Raw genomic sequence first — 24,340 nt, forward strand, 5'->3', positions numbered from 1 at the left:
GATTTAATAGAGTGAGAAAGTAAAGGAAAATGCTGGAGAGAGAAGCTTCATCTAACACTAATGGAATTGGATGTATTTTTGTCTTTCTATTCTTGTAGATACATGAATACACCCCAGTTAATATGACTGTTTCTGCACGGCCGTTACTAACCTACATGTAAGAGCTTCTCATCACTTAGAGAAACGTGTGTCTAATGCACATCAGACACCAGCATAAACATAAACTCAGAATGAAAGGCTGAGAGTAGCAGGAAGTAACATTAATTAAACCAAACAAAACCAGATACTGATCAGATGTGGATCAACATTATCATTCATTTGGGATTGTGTTTCTGGCCACAGGCTGAATCTACGTCCAATATTCACTCTTGGTCTCATCTAGCACCTGAATGTGAAACTTTTTAGCTGCTAAAATGATCTCTATGTTCACCAGATAACTGATATCTCTGTCTGGTGCTGAGCAGGTAGTTGAACTTTAGAGAATTTTACTGATTTTTTTTAAAAAAAGTTTCAGCATTCATTATTCTCATATTTTGTATGCACTTCCATTTTTTTGACACTTAGATCATCTATATTTTTGCACATTGTTTTGTTTAGCCTATATATGTAATTAACTGTCAGTGCTTAAATTTGACCTTTTTTATTTAAACTTGGGTCTTTTATCTGCATTTTGCTGATTAAAAATGTAAAATTACCTCTTTTACTGAGCATTTGCACTTCCAGTTATTCATATATGGGCTCAGTACCATTGATTTTTATGTTCTCGTGTTTCTAAACTTTGAATGTTTTACAGTGGGGTGTACATGAGGCTGTAATTTTATGTTTTTAATCTTTAAACCTGGAAAACACAGCTTGAAAAGTGCTATAAAAATAAAAAATATTAGTATTAGTTACATTTTTGGCTCTAAAATCAAGACATGAGCTAAAAGACTAAAATCCAGTTGCTGATAAACATCTGTGGCTTCTTCACCCTGCTTTTCACATTTAATTCACCGTTATCACAATAGTGATAACAGCAGCTTACAGGAATTCAGAGTGAGTTCATTTTGATTTTCATTCTCAGTTAATCGTGAGTTTTGATTAAAACTGCAGAGAGAATCAACCGTAACAGAAAAGGCTCACAATATTGCCAATGTTTCTTAGGTCTGACATTTGAAAACAGCAATTTTGTGCCTAATAATATGTTTGCTAGCAGTACTGGATCCTGATATCAACCCTGGCTGTAATTCTCACATGTACTATATGTGTGATTGTGCTTGTATAACAGAGTATCAGTGCTTTGATTGAGCGCTCTGACTGTGAAAGGTGAAGTCAAAGAGTCAAGTGGACGAGGTCGTGGTGAAGATGCTGAGCTGGTCGCTGCTCTTACATCCCTCCATGAGTTATGTCCTCTCTAATGGAGGACGAGGGGTAATTGGGTCATTTCATCACAGCTGAGTGAGTGGAAGAAGCCTCAGCAGCAGCAGCAGCAGCAGCACATTTCCACACTTTGACATTTAGGAGAGGAAACGAAAGAAAGCAGCATCATACACACACGTTCCTGTAGTCGTCCACAAACAACAATATACTTGTTGGCAAAGCTTGTTGAGTTGTTTTTTTGCCCTAAGAAAACCGTCTGCACACAACAGTGCAAGTGGAAGACGGTGTTACTGGAGTGAAATAGATTTATTTAAGAACAGGATGTCTGAACGCCTACAGCGCATCCCTCCGCCGCTCGCAACAGACTTCCACCACATCTGTTAGAGCAACACACACATTCATATACACACAGCGTGGAGGCTGAGCTGACATATTAACAACCCGCTATTGTAAAGGCCGTGGTTTCTATTCCTGGACAGGTTGATTTCACTGGAATGAATGAATGACCTTCACGCTGAAGCAGAATGACAATTATCCCCTGAGCTTGTGGATCGTATACAAACCGGAGAGATCATGTTAGCAGCATGTGTGACCTGAATACACCGAGCTGCTTTCACCTGTCAGGTCCTTCCACATCAGATCTCACCTCTTCTCTACATCTGTCCTCCCTATTTCTTCTTCTCCTTATTGTCCTCCCCTCCCACAGCCGGGTTCTCCTCCTGTCTTGTCCCCTCCTGCTCTCCTGTTGCCATGGCGATGGGTGACAAAGATGAGATAGGGGGTCTGAGGGGAAGAAGAGTCGTATAGCTCTGTATTCTAATCGTGTGGTTTTTTTCATCATGTTGCATCACAATTAGCCTGGTAAGGCTAAAAATGGAAAGATCTTGCAATGCAGGAGTCTTTTTTTATCTGGCGTGAACACGTTGGCTTTCTCGTTAATCTCAACAACATGGTGTTATTATCTAGCGCTGGCATTATTACCGGCTTGACGACTGAAACTCAAGCATTGTACCTTTTTGTCTTTGTTGTTTGCCGGAAGCACGCAGCACCAATTTACATTAGCATAACACATAATGTAATGCAGTTTCTCCTAATGCACTCAGTTTTAGTGTGTTTGTTATAATACAGGGAAAATTGGTGCTAAGCTGAACAAACTCCAGGTAGCTTTACCTGACTTTATTTAAAGGACAAATACAACAGTAACAATAAGAAAGTTAACAACTGTGTCCAAAAATGACTAACTATTCCTTTTAAACAACAACCACTTAATATGTATCTTGGGATTCTCTATCTATACTTCCACCTTCTTTGGTATTTTTTTTTTTTTATAAGTAACTGCTTTTCTATGTTAAGTGTAAACAGATTCTGGCTATTTTTGGTCCTCTCACATTTTTACTCACTGTGGGCTCATTTTCCACTGCAACAAAAAGTCTTGCTCCTCTATGGAAACAACACTACCTTTGCCATAAGTAGAGAGAACTTAACATGTCTTCTGTGCAGTATGACAAAGTTATGATGCCATAAATCCTTAAAAACGGAAACAGAAAGTTAAATTTCTTTGATTATCCATTTTACAATACATGCAAATGCCTGGAATCAGTGTGTAAAACATTTTCCAAGTGATGTTACCAATACTGGACAACATGGTGACTCTACATACTCTACATACATAGAAATACAATTTCGTACTTCTTTCAGTTCTTGGTTCCTGTCTGCTCCATGTAAACACGGCCTGCAATTCAGCCAAAAATGACCCTGAATGTTTGTCATGTGACTCTTGATCACAGCTATGTCAGTTATGGTGTCAATGTTGCACCAGATATTTTTATTTTTTTGCAGAATTTCTGGATGTTTTAAAAAGTATGACACATAGGAAAAAAAGGGATGAAATATGAATTAAATCGTTTGTACTCAACAAATTCAAATAGTCACACATGATTAGTTCAAGGACTGGTGGAAAGTTGAAAATCTGATGGTTCTTCCTGTTTTGTTTTTTTTTTTTTGTTTTTTTAACAGTTTTTTGATCTGATGAATGGTCCTTTTGGGAATGCCTTTTTGGGTTTAAAGGGTTAACACAATATAGCTGATTTGGTTAATCCATAGAAAAGGACGGAAAAGGGAGGAAATTGCCAAAAAATATTCCAGTACATTTCAGGCTAAGGAAACCCCTGCAAACTTTATTCTAATATTTAAAAGATAGATATGACAGAAACATTCATCGTCTCCTCCCACTGTGTGTCCTGTTCCTTTTAACAACAAACAGTTAACATGTAGCGTGCAATTCCCTGTCTACTTTTGTTTTCTTTGGTAAATAATCTAAATAAATGCTTCTGTATCTTAAACATAGCTGGCAGCAGTGTAAGATACAGACACACATAAAGCCAAACATCATCAGTAGAGCTAATGAGCCATAATTGGTCGCCTCTTGCCAACATGGTTTAGTGTTTTTTTTTTTTTAGTGGGTCTAAAAGAGATGACAGTACGAGTGTTGCACATCTGGAGTGTATACATTGTGTTAAATTGCTGTCAGATTGCTGCCAGATTTAAGTAGCAATTTCTCTCTATTTTTTCCTACGTTCCACAAACGTAACTGCAACAAATTCAGTTTATAAAAAATCTGTTGAATCACAAACTGAAGTAGGCATAGCTCTAGTTGGCTGAGGTAAACACCGATACCCAATCAAAGCAAATAGCAGCATTTTATTACACTGTACAGTCACTTATGGAGTTCTGTATGCCTTTCTGTGTCCCAGGTGTTGTACCTGCAGCAGGCCGAGGTCACCAGGGAGCGAGTGTACGCTATGCACCAGTCCAGCATCGACGGGGTGGAGGACATGTCAGCGCTGGCCGAGCTGCACGAAGCCGCCATCATGCACAACCTGTACCAGCGCTACCAGAAGGATAACATCTATGTAAGTGCATCCAGACGGCCACATGTGTGTTTCTAAGCATGTGAGTGAGTGGGCAGGCGTGTGTGTGGCCATTATGTGTGTACATTTTGTTTACGTCTTGAGGCGCTCCCCCCACTCCTTTTCCTGGAATATTGCATGTGAGAGGCTTTTAGAGGGGAATCACAAATCATCTTATCAGACCTCCTTTACTGCAAATGGAAGAGGTGGAGAAAGAGCAAGATACTCTGATATAGTGAGAATATTGCAAGACAGTTTTGTTTCTCTAGTGCTGATTCACAGCATATGTCACCTCAGGAAACTATGCATTGTAATATCAAGAATTTACAAGAATTTATAAAGAGAAACCCAACAATTCCCCTTTGAAACAAATAGTTGGAAACACTGGGGAGGAAAAACATTTTAACAACAAGACGCATCGAGCAGAACCGGATTAAGAGACAGCAACCATCTGCCTTGGAGAGCAGAAAAATAAGAAGCATCATACAATTAAATATGTTTGTGAGGCCCATAACAGCAGATCAGAAGCATTCAGCTCTGGAGCCACAGAGTTACAGGAAGAGAAGGCGGGAAGTAAAATCCCAAACTATGGGAGACAGAAGACACAATGTTAATGACATTTGATTGCGGTATGTAAATACATGGAGAATGAAAGCGAACAGAGTAGAGAAGAGGTACTGAGGGCATCATGGGAGGTCCCACAGCAGCCTGGGCCTATAGCAGTATAGTGTCACAAACAGATATTTTTTCACTGCAGGATGATCTGACTGCACCTCAGTTATCTTTCTGCCATAGACAGAAAGCACTCTGCTATGTTTGTATCTCTCTAAACTGATCACAGTTGTCATGGATGCTGCAAAGCCCAGGATGCAGTGATGGTGTCCCATCAAAATAGTTATGGGGAAGTTGTTTTGGGGAAGTTTGCATGCAGGGAGGTGAGCATGATCCAGACCTTCTGTAAAACTTGAAATCTTCAGTGTGGTAGGTTGCCAGCCCAGATGCCACTGTTGTTATTTCCCTGAGTGAAAGGGATTTTGGTCGCACACAGCAAAAGAGGAGGAGAATGCAGTGCAAATTGAGCAGCCATTGGCAGGTCTTATGTTCATTGCACATCTACATACAGTAAATCAGACTAATAGCAGCATAACTAAGGGATGGTTTAGTTTCACCAGAGCTAGCCTTAACTATTATCTTCAGATTTTAAACTAATCTTAACAGTACAGAGGGCATTTCCTTCACAAATCCAAACAGTGAGATAGTTCCAGAGGTTGCATAAACTCTGCTGCTTGAGGAATATCTCTAAAACAGGACGGACACACTCAGTGGTTTCCCAACACAAACTGTGCCATTTAGGGTCTTCTCTTGAATAAGCTGTCATGCTTTGTTTCTGCAGTGTTAATCTCAGTTGTTTTAGTTTTAATGCTGTCATTCAGTTTTGTCAGCTTGGTGTTGCTCTGTTAGCACTGTCGCCTCTGGATGAGTTTGAACTTGCCGCTTGTCTGGCACCTTTATTTGTAGAGTTTGTGTGTTCCCTCTGAGCCTGTATGGGTTTTCTGAAGGTCCCCTGGCTTTCTCCCATGCATGACAGGTTAACTGGTGGTATTAAATGGAGGATGCATGATTGTCTCATTGTGCCAGGCCTCCAATCGTCATCAGAGCAGATATAGCTTGGTATTGATGGGTGCACAGTAAATTCTAAAAAGTACTAAAACAGCTGCATTAGGAAGAACCTGAATAATTTCTCCCTAGTGACAGGATGTTTTCCCTTTCTACCTTTTTTCTTTATGAAAAAATTGAAGTGGTTTTGTTAAGCCGCTGATGTTTAAGGCCATTAACTGTGTAGGCTTTACATTGGTGCTGACCATTTTCCACAGCATATAGATGATTGAGACAGGCAGTCATTACAGTGAATAAACATTTCCATAGCTTTATGATTTGAGTTTTGATCCCTAATTTGTAATGTAGACATTAACTGAATGACTGACAACTATAAACATGTGCCAGATTATGTGCGTGGCCCAATATCCCATACAGTAATCTAATACAGTACAGCACCATATCCCATAACTGACACATAATCACAAGAGAGATGAATTGCTGTCGCTATTTGTTTCTGTTAATGTGTGTAATGAATGACTGCATTAGCTGATGACCATGAAACTTCAGCACCCACTAATGAGATTAATCTCTGTCTGCAGTTTTAAAATCAGTGCTAGAATCAATTCATTTATTATCATCAAGGCCTAAAACTAGCACTTTTTGATCACTTTTATGGTGAGCTAACAGCCAGGCATGTGGAGAAGCCTGGAAACCTGAAAGATTACCAGACAATAGACCATTAATAGCCTCCCGGGGTGTGACCTAATCTAGATGATGAAATATTGTCCATACATGGATTTCTCTTAAGCTGATCATAAGAATTTCCCATGTGTGGGTCAGTTTTCTGTGTCACTGTGTGTTCGCATATTCATGAGTATATGTGTCCTTCAGAGCTTTTCTATGTGCATAGTACACAAAATGCACAGTAGAGGTAATATGACACGATAGAGCCGCTGCTGACCTGAAGTTTTGTTGAAGAAGGATTGAAAAGAAGGTGAGCTATGTAGCACAAATAGTTAAAAATGGAAATCAAGCCTGCATCCTCCTTCATCTCAGTGATTTGACTTCAGGATTTTAATAAAAATCTGGTAACTCATCATTCCTAATATAATATTTTCATCCTGCCATTTCTGCTTATCCTCAAATCCAGATTAACATTAACATAAGATGCCTTTACATGTGCATGTTTTCTGTATATGTGTCAATGTATTTATGCGCTTAAGGTGGAAGGGTATGTTTATATTTATTTGAAATGCAGTCAAGTGACAACAAAAGATAAGGAAAGAGTCTACAGACACAAACATTACACAGAGAATGAACTTGTAATGTCGCGTTTTTGCTGTTTTCAGACCAACATCGGCAGCATTCTGGCAGCTGTGAACCCGTACAAGCAGATCTCTGGCCTGTACGACCCAGAGAGGGTGGACTTGTACTCCAAACACCATCTGGGCGAACTCCCTCCACACATCTTTGCTGTGGCCAACGAATGCTACCGCTGCATCTGGAAACGCCACGACAGCCAGTGTGTCCTCATCAGGTGAGTTTCAACCACAGGGGGCGTTTTCACAATTCAATATATTAATTTATGTCGTTCGCTTGTCCATTGAATCCTTTATCCATTTATCAGCCCATCTACTAAGCCATCAGTCCATGCCGGCATATTTTTAAATCCCGGGATAGAACCGCAGAATATCCCAGCGTTCGCTGGATCAGAGGGAATTTCCATTTCTGGAAAATCCTGCTATTCTTATCGTCCTACTTACCCAGAGTTACACATGCATTTTTTATGTCTCTGCATGCAGGCTGAGCGTACAGTTAAAGGAGTAGTTCAACAGTTACAGAAATATCATTTTTCACTTCCTTGTCCAGAGTTTGATGACAAAATCAATTCAATCTAAAATATATTTCAGGGCACTCTGTTATCCCCACAGAAACAAAATAAATTCAAATGTATTAATCTAGATGAACACTGTTTTGATGAGTTGTGTTGACATAATGATGCTGGTAATTAATAAAACTTAATATTGCGTTTAACTCTAAACTGAAATTTCCACAAGTTGTTTAAAAATAATTCAAGTTGTAGTAAAATAATGAAATTGACTTGATAAATTAATTTCTTTCTACTTTAAAGGTTAGGGTTGCAATAAGTTAATTCTCTGCCAGAAACAGTGATCACTGATCAATAAATTCAGGTGATCAGCAAAGACTCCCAGTGCTACTGCTCAGATAGTAAATAATTGGACGTGTTACTCTGTAAAACCGCTGTCTATTTCTATACTTCTGTAATACATTGTTGATTATTGAGGTTTAAAGATGGTGGTAAATTGTTTTTTGAACAAAACCAAGCTTCATTATTCCCTCTGATTCCAGTCTATATTCTAAATTAGTTAACAGGGCACGAAATAAACCTAGTCTTTATAATGCTGAAGTGTTCCTTCAAGAGTTTAACATACAGATTTACTCAGATGGTATTTCAAAAATCGGCAAATAAAAATGACGCTAGGTTGATCTAATTATATTGTGATCTCAGCAAAGAGAGCTGACTTTTTGTTGAACAGATCCTTTTTTCATAGACTTTAGCCAAGAGGGAACATTGTAATTTACTGATGATATGAGATGAAACCTCACAAACTAATGCAACAAATATTTCTGGTGTCGATCATAGCATGGATAATCAGACCTAGTATCAGATAGACATCAAAAAATATCTTAATTTTCTGTCTTTTTGGCATTGTTTTTATCTGGAGCACATGCAGAGACATGCAGACAATGACAGATATTAGACTTAATGAAAAATCTGCTTGATTTCAGTGACTGACTGGGGAGAGAGATTCAGGAAATAAGTCGGATTTTAGTGTTAGAGGATGAAATCAGGATTGTATCTCTCCTTGTAGTGGATATTAATAAACAACATTCTTTTTCTAGTATAAAAATCCTCATGTAGTGGATTAACTGCTCACTGGTTTGTTCTGGTCGTAACGTCCGACATGTCATGAGGCTTTCAATTACACTCAGTCTTCGTTTCACCTCCTGATTGATTCCGACCGGAAGCTAATGAAACTATCAAACCTCACTATCAATTAGACGGCCGGACCAGTAAGAGATATGGGAATGTCAGAGAAGGTCACTGTGCATATAATTAAATCGTGTTGTGTTTGTGTGTATTTTAGTGGTGAATCGGGTGCAGGGAAGACGGAGAGCACCAAGCTGTTGTTGCAGTTTCTGTCGGTGATGAGCCAGAAATCAGTCGGGACGCCACCGTCGGAGAAAACTACACGTGTGGAGCAGGCCATCGTGCAGAGCAGGTAAACGAGAGTAAATACAGACATTTCTAGGTTTTTGTATTGATTGTAGGATTTTGAGTCAACACTAATATGCTCGTGTGTAAACTAGTGGTGTTTTGATCACAGTCATTGTTCAAACTGTCCAAACTGGCTCTAAATCCAATCCTGTATCATCAATGTAAGTGACAGGGGACAAAATCCACAATGCATTTCCTTGTAAAAAGGTAGCTAAAGCTGAATTCAGTTAGCCAAATCAGCCGAGTATCTTATAAGTTTGTGTTTTTAGTGCACAAATGTTCTTTGTATTTCCCCAGAGCATGTTTGCTTGGCTGTAGTGGAAGGGTCGTAACAAACAATGGGAATTTGAAACGGACAGAAAGCCTCATATTAGCTTTATCTGGATTTTAGAGTTCATTTTCATGCAATAAAGGACTACGGATTAATAATGTGCAGTTCACACATTCATTTAACAACTTAAATACTCACGGTGTGCAGCTGTGCAAGGTCTTATTTTATTTTCTGCTGTCTTTGGATTTTTTTTCAAGTCAAAACTTGGAACTTGGAAGTTTTGTTTAATATCTAATATGAGGTCAAATTATTAGGGAGTCAGGTTTTAGGAAAGTTAAATTTCACAGCCTACAAGTGTTCACTGTGTGAACATAAAGCAGAGCACAGCTAAAGAATTTCAACGTAATTTTTCTTTGATAATTTAAGGTCAGAAATGGTTGGTGTGTGATTATGCACTGAAAATTCTAAACCCAGCAAACAAAATGCATTTTTTTTGTTGTTTTCCTTTCAGTCCGATCATGGAAGCGTTCGGTAACGCCAAGACAGTTTACAACAACAACTCCAGTCGCTTTGGGAAGTTCATCCAGCTTCACTTCTCTGAGGGCGGCAACATCCAAGGAGGCTGCGTCATTGACTGTATCCTTGTTTTATATACTGAATACATGTATTTGCATCCATGTCTACATATGGGCTTTTATTATTATTATTATTAATATTAGGCAATAAAAAGCCTTTTTGTGTAGATCAGTGAAAAGCTGTTTCCTTGACTCGTCCATTCAGATTTACTGGAAAAGGTAAACATGCCTTCGGATTCTTGTATGACATTTATATGACCAGGAGTGATTTGTCAGCTGTTCTTTGTGATTAATAATGAATTGCTGCATATGCTTTTCCATAGAATCGAGTAGTACGACAAAACCCTGGAGAGCGAAACTACCACATCTTCTATGCTCTGCTGGCAGGAGCGAGTAAAGAGCATAAAAGTGAGGAAAACCTCTGTGATAATCTTCATATATCTACAATGTTCTTTTATTTCTTTCTGTTCTTTCTCTACAAACACTTAATATGATAAATTATTATAGTGATACTTTGATATGACTGTTATGGCATATTTTCTATGAGCATTCACATGACAGCTACAACAGACTGTGAAATGTTACTGGAGATGCAAAAATATATAAAAAATGCATTTTAATCAGCAGATCATGTTGAGCTAAAATCAGTCTTTATATGTTACAGCTGCATAGTACATCCTATTGTACATTGACAGACTATGTTCCTTCTGTCAGGCCTCTACTTCCTGGAGGAGACCGCTGAATCTTTCCACTACCTCAGCCAATCAGGATGTCTGAAGGACAAGAGCCTGAATGACAAGGAGCTGTTCAACAGTGTTATGGTCAGTGTGATGTTGTTTCATTTTTGTGTTCAATATTTGCCAACTAGAAATACAAAGGACAGTTTGAGCTGTGATCTGAATCTGGAGCATCAGATATTTCTTGTTTTCTTAATATTAAGTACAAAAGTACAACAAAGGCTTGACTTCAAAGGGAATTAAATGAAATGCAACCGATTAGACTAATGTCCTTGAATTCATGTGAACAGATTAACAGTTAAACTTTAAATCTTTCCTCGAGATTGAAATCATCCAGGATTCTTTAGGAGCAGAAAAGTTCCACTTAGGAGAAATGTCAAACTTCTGCACTCTAAGAAACAGCTGTGTCTTGACAGTTGCTTGACTCTGTTTATTGTAACAGTTTGTGATTTATAGCTACATTTCAGTTCATTTACATTTTTGAATTATAAGTTAATGTTGTTGTCCTCAAGTCTTCGATCATGTTTGGAAGAGAGAATGTGACAAATTAGCAAACGGCGCAATCTAGATAAAAACATTTTCCTTAATTTGAGTAAAGTATTTTTCAGAGATAGATAAGTTGCTAAAAAGTAAGTTGTTTTTAATAAGGGTTGCTATCACTGTAGGTGCATCATTCATGAACAGAAAATTTCAAATTATATCTCTGTAGATACAGCATTGACAACTTTTTAAAATCAAATTACAATATGTTAACAGAAGATTTCAGTTTTTGAAATGATCAGACAAAGTTTGAGTAATGAGCTGCTAGTATTTTTTTTTATTAAACACTTGCTTTTTTTTATATTGTAAATATACCATTAGATAGCAGAAAGTGTCTTCCATTTTAGCTATAGGTATATAATTAAATAGCAGCAAATTTCATTGTTTTAATTACAGATTTCACATTGAATAACAGGAAAATGCCCCTTTTGTAACTATAGATACACCAGCAAAGCATTAAGCATTTCTTTTTCTTTCTTTCTTTTTTTTAAATTATACAGTTACCATTACAATACAGATTTTTTTTTTAAATTTGTGTATGCATTCCCACAATAATGGTCTAATGTCTAATTTAATTATGGGCCAAAGTCTAGGTAGCAAGCTGCCAGTACATATAAAGTCATTTTACAGATTTATTTCCTAGTGTGTCCTTCCACTTTACCAGGATGTTAATGTCAAGATCTAACCTTTTGTGTGCATAAAACCTAAAAAAAACATTCCTAAATGAAGAGCCTGATCTCCTTTTCTGTGCCCGTCTTTGTGCAGGAGGCGCTGAAGGTTTTAGAGTTTACAGAGGAGGAGATCAGAGACATGTTTAAGCTGCTCTCGGGAGTCTTACAGCTCGGCAACATCGAGTTCATGACTGCAGGAGGAGCCCAGATCACCACCAAGCAGGGTCAGGCTGCTGCTCGAGTAAAAGGAGTCTGAAAATATAAGAGTGAGGTAGATGCAGCGCAGAAGTCTAACACACATCTTTGTGCATTTTTCCAGTGGTCACTAATGCCAGTGAGCTGTTGGGTCTGGATGCCTTCCAGCTGTCTGAAGTCCTGACTCAGCGCTCCATAATCCTCAGAGGAGAGGAAATCTGCTCCCCACTCACTATCGAGCAGGTCAGCATACACACACATAGATATATATATATATATATATATATATGTATACATACATATATATCACATTCACACACTCATCCTAACCCTCCCTCGGGCTTCCTTCTCATCGTTACAGGCCGTAGATTCTCGAGACTCTGTTGCCATGGCGTTGTATTCCCAGTGTTTCTCCTGGATCATCCTCAAGATCAACCAGAAGATCAAAGGGAAGGAAAACTTCAAATCCATCGGCATCCTTGATATCTTCGGTTTTGAGAACTTTGAGGTCAGAGCTCCGACCTCTCCTGTGTTTTTCGTGTTTTACATGTTGTATGGATTCTCTTCTCAGTTCAATAAACTTCCGGCTGCCGCTCTCCCTGATACTAAACAAGATCAGCGTGTTTGACCTAGTGTAGTGAGTTTCTGAGCAAGTTATCTTCAGGCTCAAGTCAGTATCTGAAGGTTGGCTCACTTTTTACCAGTGCTCAATCACTGTAGTAAACTATCGATTGCTAATCTGCCTGGAGAATTAGGTTAAAAACTGTCGAAAGCCTGAGAAGGACAATTTACAGGTCCAACTATAAAGTTACCTGTGGTAAAACACTATAGGGACATTTTTTTTGTTCAGTTGATCAATCACAAGTGAAAGAAACCTGTTTTGTACCATCATCCCTTCAAAAGAATTTCTACAAACTAAGATTTTAGATAACCAACCTAAAAACTTCACATTTACAACTGTTTTCAGTTTTCATCTCTACTTTGGCATTGAAAATGGTTACTCTTACATCAATTTTGGTGTATTTCTTGTTCATAATAGCTTAAATAAATGAAAAGACTCATAAGTAATTTTTTCTCAGTCTAGACTGCTGAGCATATTGAAAAATGTCAGTGACATTGAAAAGGCCTTTATAATAATTTTTGCCCATATGTAGAATGGCTTTATTTTCAATATTTAATGAAGAAAATATTCTGAAGTTGTCTGATTATTTGAATTTGTGTTGACTCAAAATAAGGAAATAAATAAGTAAAATAAAATAACAAAGAGTTAACTAAGCTGATCGATAACCAGCTTTGTGTGACTGTTTATCAAGAATCGCTAATGTTTGCAACTTCAAGACAGCGTGAAATAAGTTGAGCTTCTTTAGTGTCACCGGCCCATAAAGCATATAAAAGATCCAGTATGTGTCTTTCTGCCTGCAGGTGAATCGATTCGAGCAGTTTAACATCAACTACGCCAACGAGAAGCTGCAGGAGTATTTCAACAAGCATATCTTCTCCCTGGAGCAGCTGGAGTACAACAGGTACACATGTGACTTTGGGATAATTCGAGGTGTTTCTTCAAGACATTCCAACTGTGTGTTGACTTGAAGGTAATTTTTTTTCTTCCATGCATAATTGTTTGGGTTTGCTTTCCACAGGGAAGGTGTTCAGTGGGATGCGATCGACTGGATGGACAACGCAGAGTGTCTCGACCTCATAGAGAAGGTAAGAGGTGTTTGTGCCATTATTCACAAAATAAACAGGCTTTGGAGTTGCAATAAAGATGTTAGTTTTGTAATTAAGTGAGAAAATACCAGCCATATGCTGCCAAAACAGTTATCTTCACAACGGCAGTAACTCTCCTCCGTCAGAGCTGGGCTAAAGTGGGCTAAAATTATCAGTTATCAGTCGAATTGGACGCCTGCCTCAGATGCTCTCTGGAAACTGATCTGATAATGTCGTACTTGGAAACTGGTGCTGATTTCATAATGCTGATGCAATAACATCGTGGTTTTTTTTTTCCCTGTCTCTCAGAAACTGGGCTTGTTGGCTCTGGTGAATGAAGAGAGTCGATTCCCTAAAGGAACAGACTTCACTCTGCTGGAGAAGCTGCACAGCCGACACTCTGTGAGTTATTTACACAGTCGTTCATCCATAATTCACAACATATTGAGCTGCTTTGCTGCTGCTAAATGTCACATTATGTTTTACTTTTTGGGCTCTTTTTCTGCTTTTCTGCAGACGAACCCTTACTATGTGAAGCCCAGACTTGCTGATCATCAGTTTGGTATCAAACATTACGCTGGAGAGGTGAGTCCTGTATAGTTGTGCCACTCCATTTCAGCATCTTGCCTGCATTATTGTGTGAAGTCTGGGAAATTTACGATGATGGTCTTGAACAGGTTCTGTATGATGTTCGAGGAATCTTGGAGAAGAACAGAGACACCTTCAGAGACGACATCCTGAACATGCTCAAAGACAGCAGGTAGTTTATTCAGATGTACAACAGATGGCAAAGATTTAGACTGTAATAAATCCCAGGATTGTATTATGTAAAATTACGTTCATTCTTCATTCTCTGGAAGATAAATCCATTTTTGATTTAGTTTATTAAATTCTTTGAGCTGATATGAGTTAATTCCACATATTATGATCATTCCTATCAAACTTTTATTGTCTAATGAAAACCATAATCGAAGCTATATTCAAAATGACAGATTTTATGTCACTGAAAATGTGTTTTTGGCAGTTTCTGATTGGCTTTAGTGTGTAGTATAAGAACCATGGAGATCCAAAGACTATTTAATCACTTAGAAAATTGTTGAAAACTCATCTAATTCTTATCAAACTGCTATTAACCCTCCTGTTGTCCTCATTTATGGGCACCAAAAAATATTGTTTCCTTGTCTGAAAAAGATCCAAAAATTCAGCAAAAAAATTCCCAAATTTCTGAAAATTTGCAAAACCTTCAGGAAGAAAAGTCCAATAATTCCTTAAAAGTTTCCCTGAAAAGTTTTATTTAAAAAAAAAAAAATCCCCCAAATTTGGCAAGAAAATTCTTGTAAATGTTTTCGAAAAATGAGTAAAAATCTTTCAAAAAAATCCTAAAAAATATCTAAAATGATTACATATATTTCAGTAAAACGTCTGATATTCTCTTATGAACATTCACATAAAAATCAACCAAAATCCACCGAAATTCGCTGGATTTTGGTTGATTTTTTTGTAAACGTTCTTAAGAAACCTTTTTAACATTTCTTTTTTTTCCACCAAAAAATGTTCAAAGATTTCCCAAAAATGTTGAAAACGTGGACATAAGAAGTTTCACTGTGAAAATTTATTTATTTTTTTTCTCCACATTTTCAAACTTTAAACCGGGTCAATTTTGACCCGCAGGACGACACGAGGGTTAAAATAATATAAGCTGACAGAGAACATGCTGATTTTTGTTCCTGATTTTTGTATTTTTTTATATTTTTGTCACTGGTCTGTCTTTATCTTCTTAAACCCATGATCATCAGCAGATGTGGGTGTTGCATTCGCTGTATTTCTGTTGCTTCCCAGGCTGGACTTCATCTACGACTTGTTTGAGAAGGTCGGCAGCAGGAACAACGAGGAGAAGATGGGAACAGCCAGACGTAAACCCACAGTGAGCTCCCAGTTCAGGGTGAGTGATGCATGTGATTGAAGAACAGTGATTCTTAAGTAGAAGAAGCTGTTAAAGTTTACTTTGTAATCTTATCTCAGCATCTCAGAACAAAGGGGCCTGAGCCACAGAGAACTGAGAGGTTATGATTGTTTTCTTTATCAGTTAAGTTGCTGGTTATTTTTATGGGTTATTATAATTTTTTAGGTCTTTAAAATGACCATGGTAATCTTGCAAAATGCCATTTGGAGGAAAAACGATAATTTCTTTTGTCTTTGTCTCCTCAGGACTCGCTTCATGCTCTCATGGCCACTCTTAGTGTTTCCAATCCTTTCTTCATTCGCTGCATTAAACCCAATATGGAAAAGGTCAGTTTGTTTCCATCTCATACCTAAATCCTCTCAGATTTACATTAGATACCTGTATCTCAGAGAATGATTGCATCTTATATCAAAAGGTATTAGTTTAATGTTAAATCTTTCTTATTTTTCTCATAGAATCCAAATGTGTTCAGCCCAGAGGTTGTCCTTAACCAGCTGAGGTATTCTGGGATGTTGGAGACTGTAAAGATCCGTCGTGCTGGATTCCCCGTTCGTAGGACTTTCAAAGATTTCTTCTCTCGGTAAATGTCTCAGAAATATCTCAGAAATACTCTTTTATTTAACTAAAAGTACCATAGTGTAGAAATACCCTGATATAAGTAGAAGTCATGCATTTTAATTTATACTTAAGTAAAAGTACAAAAGTATTGGCATCAAAAAATACATAAAGTACCAAAACGTAAAGGATTTTTTATGTAGAAAGGCATTTTTGAGATTATAATTACTGGTGTATTATTGTGTTTGTTACTTAAAGGTAATTTAAATGCTTTACATATTTTATCTGCTGATACAAATAAGTCACAATTTAGTAAATCTATGTACTTTCTGCCACTGCATCTGTGTGTCTGTTTTTTGCTTGCAAGTTTTTACCCTTTGAGATCTCTCTGTTGTTGTTTTCTCATATTCTGTTCTGTTTCTCTGCCAGATATAAGATCATTTCCAAAGAAAAAGTACCAACAGCAGGTGACGATAAGAAGAGAAGCACAGACCTTCTAACTAAATACGACAAGACCAAAAAAGAGTGGCAGTTAGGAAAGACTAAGGTAAGGCTTCCAAGTTTTTGTCAAAATCACTTTCAGACTCTAAAAAGCCTTAATGATGGATGTTTCCAAAGTTTTGCAACCAGAAACTGTTCAAAATCATTATTCTTCAAATTCTTTTAATAGATGTGCGTTATAATATTCTGACCTCACCTGGCCACCTTTTTGCTTCGTAGGTGTTTATGAAAGAGTCTCTGGAGCATCGTATAGAGAAAGACAGGGATGAAGTCCGGCGCCAAGCTGCCATGATAATCCGAGCCCACCTACTCACTTTCTCCGCCAAGTAAGACCCTCCTAATATGAATTAATGTTCTAGGGATGCCTCTGTAAGCTTGAAGCCCTCTGACTCCCACATTAGGGATATATGCTTGGTCTGATTCAGTGTGTTTTCGCCATTTGGTCCTCAGGAAGCACTTCAAACGCGTCCGTATCAGCGTCGTCACCCTCCAGAAACACTTACGAAGGCACATCCAGCACCAACGGTTCACAACGCAACGCAAGGCGGTGCTGGTGCTGCAGAAACACAGACGAGGTCAGGTGGCTCGGACTCGTGTCAGAAAACTCAAAGAGGAAAAGAAGAAAAAGGAGGAAGAACAGAGGAAGAAAGAAGAGGGAGAGAAGAAAGCGGCGGGTGAAGGAGGACAGGAGGAAGCAAATGAAGGAGACGAGACGAAGGAGAAATCACAAGAGGCAAGTTAAACACTTTGAAGCCAATCAAATGTACGTATTTTCAGTGGCATCTCTAGCAATATTTGATGAGTATTTTACACTTTTCCATCCTTTCTCTAGGATGAGGCTCGCCAAATGGAGGAGATCCTGCAGCTCGAGCGAGAGATCGAGCGTCTGCAGAAGAAAAGAGAGGACGAAGTATCGCAGCTCTGTGAATCCTCTAAGCAGGAGCTGCAGCTGCGTCGGGATGCTGAGCTCAAACGAATGAAAAAGGAGGCGTCCCGTAAGGCCACAGAGCTCATCGACCTCCTGAACTTTGGAGGTGTGGATCCTTCTCTGGGGGCAGTTGGAGCAAAACCTGCAGCGGAGGCGAAAGCTGCGAAGGGGGCAACTACGGCCAGAGGAGCGTCTAAAGAGGAGGACGTGGATGAAGGCTTCCACGCAGAGGAGGAGTGCATCCCTCTGCCGGACTTCCCTCCTCCTGCTGAGACAGACGCTCCCCTGGATCAGGACATGTTTGCTCAACTCCCTCCTCCACCGCCTGCCTTTGCAGAGGGAACAGTACCTCCAGCACCACCTCCTCCGCCTCCCCTTCCAGCAGACGACATGGTGGCTGCCGGTGGGATTCCTCCTCCTCCTCCACTCCCGCCACCTGGAGACGGTGCTGCTGTACCTCCACCGCCTCCTCCTCCACCGCCTCCACTTCCCCCAGGAGACGGGGAGAAGAAGGACGGAGCCAAGACGGAGCCGGAGAGGAAGGTGAGCATGGTGGAGAGTCTGGTGGACGGGGAGGAGCCCATCTACAGCATGCCGGCCGACACCGAGTCCGACTACGACCAGGAAGAGGAGGAGGGGTCCGTCACCGCCGGAGACGACAGCTCCGTGTCCGGTAGCAACCGTGGCAGCACCACGGTGCCGGATGAGGAGCATCCCAGGAAGTCGACCTGCACCAACGCCAGCATTGAATCCTACAGAGGCAGCTCTGACTCTGTGAGGAGACACACTTACACGCATCCTCACACGCGTGCACGCAGATATGTATGAGCAGCCATAAAATGAACCTCTATCTGTGATAAACTGAAAATGTGACATATTTATTTTTTACTTTTTATTATGTATTACTATGTGTGAGTTATGAACCAATGTTATTGTTTGATGTTGCAGTATGCAGACAGTGATGATGAACATGATGGCATGATGGACACTGATGAAGAGGTGACAAACGGCAGAGTGACTCTGCTTAATGGAAACGGGCCGCCATACTTCCACGGCTACCTCTACATGAAGGGTGCGTATATGTTAACCTATGCTTTATTTTGACAGTTTCTACTTTCTGCAGTTTTGGGCCTTTATTCATCTGATTTTGCATACTGGCTTCAATCAGTGTTTCATAACTTCTCATATAAACAGACATTTGCATTACTATATAGTATGAATTGCTGAATTTATTCATCGCTTTGAAAATATAGAACACAGAAATCACTGTTTGTTTTGAAAAATAAAAGACAGAAAACACATTTAGTTTTTGTCTTGTACAGTGTCCTGACTAAAATGTAAATCATAAAGCACTTGTAGTGTCAGATTAGCTACCTACCTACATATCTTTTACACAAGTGTGCAACTTTTTAGTTTAATATGTAAAGGGACTGAGGTTTTACAGGGCAATTAATAAGCAAGTCTAAGTGCAAAATGTTTTTTCAGCACTTTATTTAGCTAATCGTATCAGAGCTTGTCCAAACAACAATATGATGACTATAATAGTCAGGTCAGAGTTGTAGCAGGCTAAGCAGGGAATTCCAGATGTCCCTCTTTAGCATTATTTTCCAGTTCCTCCTGGGGGATCCCTGAGGCCTCTTCCTGGTGGGGCATATCTGGCAAAACCTCCCAAGGAAGGCAACCTGGGGGCATCCTAATCAAATGCCTGAGCCCCTTCCAGTGGCTCCTTTCAGTACAAAGGAGCAGCGACTCCACTGTAAGCTCCTCCAGATGTCTGAGCTCTTCATTGTATCTCTATGACTGAGCCCAGCCATCCTACAAAGGAAACTCATCTCAGTTGCTTGTATTTGCAAACTCATTAGTTTGGATGCTTCCCAGATGTCATGGCCATGGATGCAAGTTGAAATGTAGACTGACTGGTAAGATGAGGGCTTTGCCTTCCGTCTCAGCTCTGTCTTCACTACAACAATCTAGTACAGTGCTGCATTATTGTTGACACTGCCCTGATCTTGTCCATCTCAGACTTCATTTTTCTGTCTCTTGGGAACAAGAGGTTGACATACTTAAACTACTTCACTTGGGAAAGGAGCTCATCCCAAGCTAGAGGGAAGAATCCACCATGTTCCTGCAGAGAAACATGTCCTCAGACTTGGAGGTGTTAACTTATTTCTCTGCTGCTCAGTTGGCTGCAAAACTCGTCCGGCTGTGCTGAAGGTCTTGGAATGAAGAAGCCAATGGAACCACATCATATTGCAAAAAACAATGACACGACTCTGAGGTTCCTAAACCAGACACCCTCCTCACCCAGACTGCACCATGAGATCCTGTCCATGAATAGCACGACAAGGGGCAACACTCAGCAGAAACCTGTTAGTCATTGTGTCAAAGTATGACAACATCTCTCACTTTGGTTGTAGAAGTCCTGGATCGCTTGTAGCAACAGCTCTAGTACACAATAATCCTCAACAGACTTCCTCATGGAAGAATATGATGCAGTATTGCTCCTTTGTAGGACATCACTTGACTTGGCTGGAATGCAGGTCTTCATGACATGCTATTTTATGATTGTAATGTTATGTGTCCTCTCTGCTCCTTTAGCTGGTCTGATGATCCCCTGGAGGAGGCGCTGGTGTGTGTTAAAGGATGAGACCTTCATGTGGTTCCGATCCAAACAAGAGTCTCTGAAGTCTGGCTGGCTCTACAAGAAGGGAGGAGGCCTGTCCACTCTGTCACGGAGGTTGTTGTAGTTTTTACTGAGTGAAGCCTGCATGCTAAGTGAAGGAAACTTTGCACCACATCTCTGTTGGAAATACTGTTCTGTTGAATCTAAAGATGGGAAAGTTGATAAAGTTGATTAGGACGCTTCAATTTAGTGATTTTGTAGTTGTCAGTATGTTGAGATCATACAATCCTGTAAAGTACAGGAGTTCAAATGTGCTTTTATAGATTTAAAAGCACTGGTTTTGTGTATTAAAGTTAACAGGTTTCATTTAACACTATTGTGCATGTCAGCTTGATAGCTAGAAAGTTTTAATGTAAATACCTGAAATGTCAGATTTCTTGAATCTGCATGAACAAGGTAATGTCACTTGAGTTTGTGACTATTTTGTGTGCTTTTTGGAGTATTTGGATATTTGTCTAACTTGAAGCATTACACTCTGCAGCATGTTTGGTAAAGTACAAAAAAATGGATGCATTTACACCAAAAACTGGGGATTTACTTCTTAGAAAAGAAGACTCCTTCATATTTTTTTTAGTTAGAAAGAGTGAGAGGGCATACTTTGTGGGGAAAAAAGCTAAAGAATGGAATGGAAATTGCACTGTTATAGATTATTTAGTTATGTCAGACATATTCTATAAAGATAAATAATAATGGTGCATGTACCACGTATAGTCAGAAAAGTCTTTATATATATATATATATATATATATACATACTAGTTAAGTGACTTATCTTGGCCTTTACACTCATGGAGTCTTATTTTATTACAGGAACTGGAAGATGCGCTGGTTTGTTCTGAGAGACAGCAAACTGATGTACTACGACAACGACAGTGAGGAGAAGCTGAAGGGAACCATCGACATCCGAGCAGCCAAGTAGGATTTCTAATAAGTTCCAGCAGCAGACAAAAACACATAACTTGTTCACAGTTTTTCTGATTTCTAAAACTAATCTGCATTTCTCTGACATATGTCTTTTTGTGGTTTTACAGGGAGATTGTGGACAATCATGAAAAGGAGAACGCTTTGAATATTGTGACAGATGAGAGGACTTACCAGGTGTTTGCAGAGTCGCCAGAGGATGCAAGGTGTGATATGTGATAATGTAGAAAACATTTGTATCTGAGCTTTTTCGTATATTCTAACATGTGATGGCATCTCTTTTCTCTCTGTGCAGTGGGTGGTTCAATGTTCTCAGTAAGGTCCGGGTGTGCACTCCTGAGCAGCTGCTGGAGATGTCCCATGAACAGGCGAACCCAAAGAATGCTGTGGTCAGTCTGTACAAGAAACAAAACCTTACTCTGGTCTGAGCTCATTATTCTGTTATCAATATTTCTCTTTCGACATCACACACAATACGTTTGTGCAGTATCTTGTGTGACATTGTTTGGAGGTATCGTTTTTTGTGGCTGTTTTCATTAATAACAATATTAATAAGAATGCAAAACGTTATGAAATAGATCACTTTATAAATGCTATCATGGGACAGTTTTAAAATATTCTCCTCTCCTCTTCTTCAGGGAACTCTGGATGTCGGGTTGATTGACTCGGTTTGTGCATCAGACAACCCCGATCGGTGAGTTGGATCAGTCATCAGAAAGACTGGAAACTGTGACTCACTTTGCATGTCTGGGACTTGGTTCATGCTTTGTTCTTTCTCAGTGTTTTTTTTTTTTAAAAAATATATATATATATATATATATATATATATATTTGTTGAATTCAGGAGCAGAGTATTGCCAGCATTCATGTTTTGAATGAAAGAGAGTTTTGCTGATTTGCTGATGTTCCCTGCATATGGTACTTACAAATATGTAGTGTAGAAAAGACTACAACTTTTCCACACTTTTTTAAAATACTAGTTTAGTTTGGAAGGACGCCACTTTTTAGGGAAAAAGAGTGTAGAAACTGATGAATCTCTAATCGATAATCAATTCTAACAGACCTGGGAATTCTTTTAAATGAAACATTTTGTCATCATTAGTTCATAAACAATGACATTTATTACTCATTTTGTGCTTTCTTGACAAAATAAACCACATGACACAAAGCTACTGTCTCTCCTCTCCTCTCCTCTCCTCTCCTCTCCTCTCCTCTCCTCTCCTCTCCTCTCCTCTCCTCTCCTCTCCTCTCCTCTCCTCTCCTCTCCTCTCCTCTCGATTGATTGATTGATTTAAATATTTAGCATCTGAGGGTTAGATTATTTTTATGTAAAACTGCAATAGGCAAAAATCTGGAAATATAAAATCTGCACGTTTCTAACTTGAAAAACTAGTAAAGACACAAATCAATATTTATTAGTGGCTTCTAACCCCAATTGTCTGAATAAAAGTCTTCTGATTAACCCATTCAACCACCAAATCCTTCTTCCTTTGTGGACTGTGTTGCTCTTTATACTCCTTACCTGATCTGGGTGAAAAGACTGAAACCTGCTAGATTTTCTTGTTAAAACAGTGCAAAAGTGTCGTTTAATCTCAGGCCACTTCAATGATAATATGCTGAAAGGATTTTCTGTAACTTTTGCCTAATGCCACCTAAAATGTTGCCTATCTCATCTTAAAAAATCTCTCACTTCACGTTTGCAGGCCCAACTCCTTCGTCATCATCACGGCCAACCGTGTGATTCACTGCAACAGCGACACACCGGAGGAAATGCACCACTGGATCACTCTACTGCAGAAACCCAAAGGAGACGCCAGGATAGACGGACAGGAGTTCCTTGTCAGAGGTAGAATGGTCTTTTTGGGATACTTTACATGCATTTTAAACCTGTCTACAGCAGTTTACAACAGCTTATCCACCAGGTTCTTTTTGGTGAAGCATGCAGAAGTACAAAAATTTAGATCCAGGAAGTTTTGCTTGATATTATATAGCACAGACAGTCATGGAAATGAACTAAAGCATGTGTCTTCTGGTGAAATAATATTATTAATTTACTATTTAAGTATCGGCAAACTAGTAGACCAATGCATCTTGACTCAAAGTCTTCATCGCGGTCATGTTTTGGACAGTTTTGAGCTTTTACGAGCATCTCAAACATTTGTATAGTTCATTACTTTTAAAGAACTGTGTAAATGTTATGAACCACCTAATACTGGGACGATTCTAGTGACAACTGGTAAATAGAGCAAGACTTAAAGAGGTGGTTTGAAGCATGTATATGAAAGTTGCTCCTGAAAACATCAGTGACAGAATGGAAAAATGTGTTTAAATATCTGTATACAACCTTTTCAGAAACCTCGATAATGTAATGTTTACAATTTCCTGTTGGTTTTGGTACAATGTATCATTCACTCAAGCGTAGAAACATAAATGACATCCATCCCAGCTATAATTATTGCATTGTTCTTAATCTTTCTTTCCTCTTTTCCTCTCTCATCATCTTTCAGGCTGGCTGCAAAAGGAGATGAAGACGAACGCCAAGAGCACCTCCCTGAAGCTGAAGAAGCGTTGGTTTGTTTTGACCCACAACTCCCTGGATTACTACAAGAGTTCAGAGAAAAACTCCTCCAAGATGGGAACTCTGGTCCTCAACTCCCTCTGTTCTGTCATTCAGCCGGATGAACGGGTGCACAGGGAGACAGGTGAGGACAGAGAAGTGAAAGGAAGAGGCAAAAAGGGCACATTTAAGCAGGGATTATACATATGAGGTTGGAGATATATGCAGGATTCTTGTTTTACAATTATAGAAATGAAAAAATGCACCAGCAGCTGGATTTTATTTAATTGAGTTAAAGATAATTAGATGCATCTCTCATGAAACTTAATTATTCCCTCAATGGACTTATTTTTGTTTTCATTTTTAACT

The 24,340-nt window shown here is 39.1% G+C and overlaps 1 protein-coding gene across 1 annotated transcript in view; it reads left to right on the forward strand.

Moving 5' to 3' along the window:
* The window catches only part of myo10l1 (myosin X, like 1), a 66,157-nt gene that overhangs the window by 30,381 nt on the left and 11,436 nt on the right, over positions 1 to 24,340 (forward strand). Inside the window, exons 3-32 of the mRNA XM_023274954.3 lie at positions 4,113 to 4,271; positions 7,217 to 7,404; positions 9,038 to 9,172; positions 9,951 to 10,075; positions 10,220 to 10,233; positions 10,338 to 10,422; positions 10,729 to 10,835; positions 12,057 to 12,186; positions 12,282 to 12,400; positions 12,519 to 12,665; positions 13,580 to 13,680; positions 13,798 to 13,864; positions 14,174 to 14,266; positions 14,381 to 14,449; positions 14,542 to 14,624; positions 15,704 to 15,806; positions 16,073 to 16,153; positions 16,283 to 16,407; positions 16,812 to 16,929; positions 17,103 to 17,209; positions 17,334 to 17,616; positions 17,716 to 18,585; positions 18,760 to 18,883; positions 20,410 to 20,548; positions 21,304 to 21,408; positions 21,525 to 21,620; positions 21,710 to 21,803; positions 22,053 to 22,108; positions 23,118 to 23,260; positions 23,922 to 24,116. Of these exons, the coding sequence (XP_023130722.2) occupies positions 4,113 to 4,271; positions 7,217 to 7,404; positions 9,038 to 9,172; positions 9,951 to 10,075; positions 10,220 to 10,233; positions 10,338 to 10,422; positions 10,729 to 10,835; positions 12,057 to 12,186; positions 12,282 to 12,400; positions 12,519 to 12,665; positions 13,580 to 13,680; positions 13,798 to 13,864; positions 14,174 to 14,266; positions 14,381 to 14,449; positions 14,542 to 14,624; positions 15,704 to 15,806; positions 16,073 to 16,153; positions 16,283 to 16,407; positions 16,812 to 16,929; positions 17,103 to 17,209; positions 17,334 to 17,616; positions 17,716 to 18,585; positions 18,760 to 18,883; positions 20,410 to 20,548; positions 21,304 to 21,408; positions 21,525 to 21,620; positions 21,710 to 21,803; positions 22,053 to 22,108; positions 23,118 to 23,260; positions 23,922 to 24,116 (4,261 nt within the window). The remainder of the gene's footprint in view (positions 1 to 4,112; positions 4,272 to 7,216; positions 7,405 to 9,037; positions 9,173 to 9,950; positions 10,076 to 10,219; positions 10,234 to 10,337; positions 10,423 to 10,728; positions 10,836 to 12,056; positions 12,187 to 12,281; positions 12,401 to 12,518; positions 12,666 to 13,579; positions 13,681 to 13,797; positions 13,865 to 14,173; positions 14,267 to 14,380; positions 14,450 to 14,541; positions 14,625 to 15,703; positions 15,807 to 16,072; positions 16,154 to 16,282; positions 16,408 to 16,811; positions 16,930 to 17,102; positions 17,210 to 17,333; positions 17,617 to 17,715; positions 18,586 to 18,759; positions 18,884 to 20,409; positions 20,549 to 21,303; positions 21,409 to 21,524; positions 21,621 to 21,709; positions 21,804 to 22,052; positions 22,109 to 23,117; positions 23,261 to 23,921; positions 24,117 to 24,340) is intronic.

The sequence above is a fragment of the Amphiprion ocellaris genome, chromosome 20, assembly GCF_022539595.1.
Source record: "Amphiprion ocellaris isolate individual 3 ecotype Okinawa chromosome 20, ASM2253959v1, whole genome shotgun sequence".
NCBI lineage: Eukaryota > Metazoa > Chordata > Actinopteri > Pomacentridae > Amphiprion > Amphiprion ocellaris.